Source organism: Pteropus vampyrus, unplaced genomic scaffold, assembly GCF_000151845.1.
Source record: "Pteropus vampyrus isolate Shadow unplaced genomic scaffold, Pvam_2.0 Scaffold981, whole genome shotgun sequence".
Lineage (NCBI taxonomy): Eukaryota > Metazoa > Chordata > Mammalia > Chiroptera > Pteropodidae > Pteropus > Pteropus vampyrus.
Genome location: NW_011889762.1, coordinates 15,427 through 17,061, shown reverse-complemented (window position 1 = coordinate 17,061; position 1,635 = coordinate 15,427). Strand labels below are relative to the sequence as shown.

General features: G+C 66.7%; 1 protein-coding gene across 1 annotated transcript in view; it reads right to left on the bottom strand.

Annotated features, from left to right (window-relative positions):
- LOC105309991 (putative serine/threonine-protein kinase PRKY) overlaps positions 1-1,635 on the bottom strand; it is an 18,449-nt gene that overhangs the window by 5,110 nt on the left and 11,704 nt on the right. The window contains exon 4 of the mRNA XM_023526515.1: positions 1,060-1,285. Within this exon, the coding sequence (XP_023382283.1) occupies positions 1,060-1,285 (226 nt within the window). The remainder of the gene's footprint in view (positions 1-1,059; positions 1,286-1,635) is intronic.

The following is a 1,635-nucleotide window of genomic DNA, read 5'->3' as shown; positions in this document are numbered from 1 at the left end:
GAATAAACTACTGTTGAAGCCACACACTGTGGGGTCCTTGGTTACAGCAGCCCAAGCAAATACGGGGCGTGCAAACTCTCTTTCCATAATTTTTGAGCAAGGCTCACGTGGAAATTCATATCACTATTAGGCCTTTAAAGCATCCATTTTAAGGGTCATTTGCCTGGATCTCTGCCGTCTCGCGGGACCCGTGAGCCCCGTTGTGCACCTGGTTTCATGTGCTGCATCGGAGCTCTTGACAGACGCAGGCCCTGGAGCGATGACGGGGACACCCCCCCACACCCCCGCCTTCTGCTGCTGGGGCTTTTCGCGGGCGGACGCTGTGTGGGCGCAGACAGGGGCCGGCAGACACGCTGAGTCCCCGACGAGCCCCTGGCAGGAGACGCGCAGGTCCCTGGAGGGGGGGGTGGGGGGAACCAGCGCGGCCGTGGGGGGCACAATGTCAGGCTGCAGGGCAAGGTCAGGGGGAGCCGAGGGCGGGGAGCAGGGCGGACGGGGGACCTGGGTGGGCAGGGGACGTGGGGCAGCCTGAACAGGACGAAGTGGGAACGAACTGGGAATGGACCTGGATGGCACAGCCAGCTCAGGGCACCGCAGTCCCTGGCAGCTCTCACTGTGTGAGGTCACAGGTGGGCGACATTCGTCCAGTCGCTACTGGACCTTCCACTGGACGGTCCTGTGCTGTGTCTACATGTGACATCTAACGGCCACTGGAAGCCCGAGCAGAAAGCTCAGAAGGGGGCTGAGGTCCCCAGAAACCAGCCGGGCAGGCTCCCCGAGGAGCTGCTGAAGGGACCGGGGGTGACAAAGTCTCCGGCAAGGCCACCGTGCCCCGGGCGGGCACTTCCAGAGACAGTCCCTGCGTCCAGGGGCCAGCCTGGGGTCGGCCACCTCCGCAGAGCCCCGCCGGCAGGGCCGGACCCCGGCGCATCCCCGGAGTGTCCTCAAAGCGGGTCTGAGGCTCACGTGCGCACCGCGAACGCCAAGCCGGGACCGGCCGCACCCCGCTCGGGGTCCCAGGACGCGGCCGCGGGGAGGGGGCCCGGACGCGGGACTCACAGCTGGACCAGGAACGGGTGGCTGACTTCCTCCAGGACCGCCTTCTCGTTGTGCACGTGCTGCTCCTGCTTCAGGCGGATGATGTCCGGGATGCTCATGACCTTCAGCGCGAAGAAGCGCTCGGCCGTCTTCTGCCTGACCAGCTGCACGCGGCCGAACGTGCCGGTGCCTGCGGGGAAAGCGAGCGAGGCTGAACCGGGGGCTGCCGGGCGCCGGCTCTGGGTCTCTTGACCGAATTCCCACGTCACCCCCTGTCCGTACGCAGACGACCACCTGCCTCCGAAATGACCCCTAACGGGCGGAGAAGCCGGCACAGAGCACACGCACACTGCAGAAGTGGGTCCCGTCGCCCCGGCAGCGTACGAGGGCGCACGACCCTCCGTGAGACGCCGAGGCCACCAAGCAACAGTGCGGCTTCCTTGCAGCATGTGCCCGGGACGAGCAGAAACCGCTTATGGCGCGAACGGCAGGAATATGGCAGGGAGTCCCTGTACCCGGGCGGAACGCCGTCACCCGAAATGTCCCCTCTGCCTCCCCGCGCCCGCCCTCCGGCCCCCTCCTCACGGCGGGGCGGGG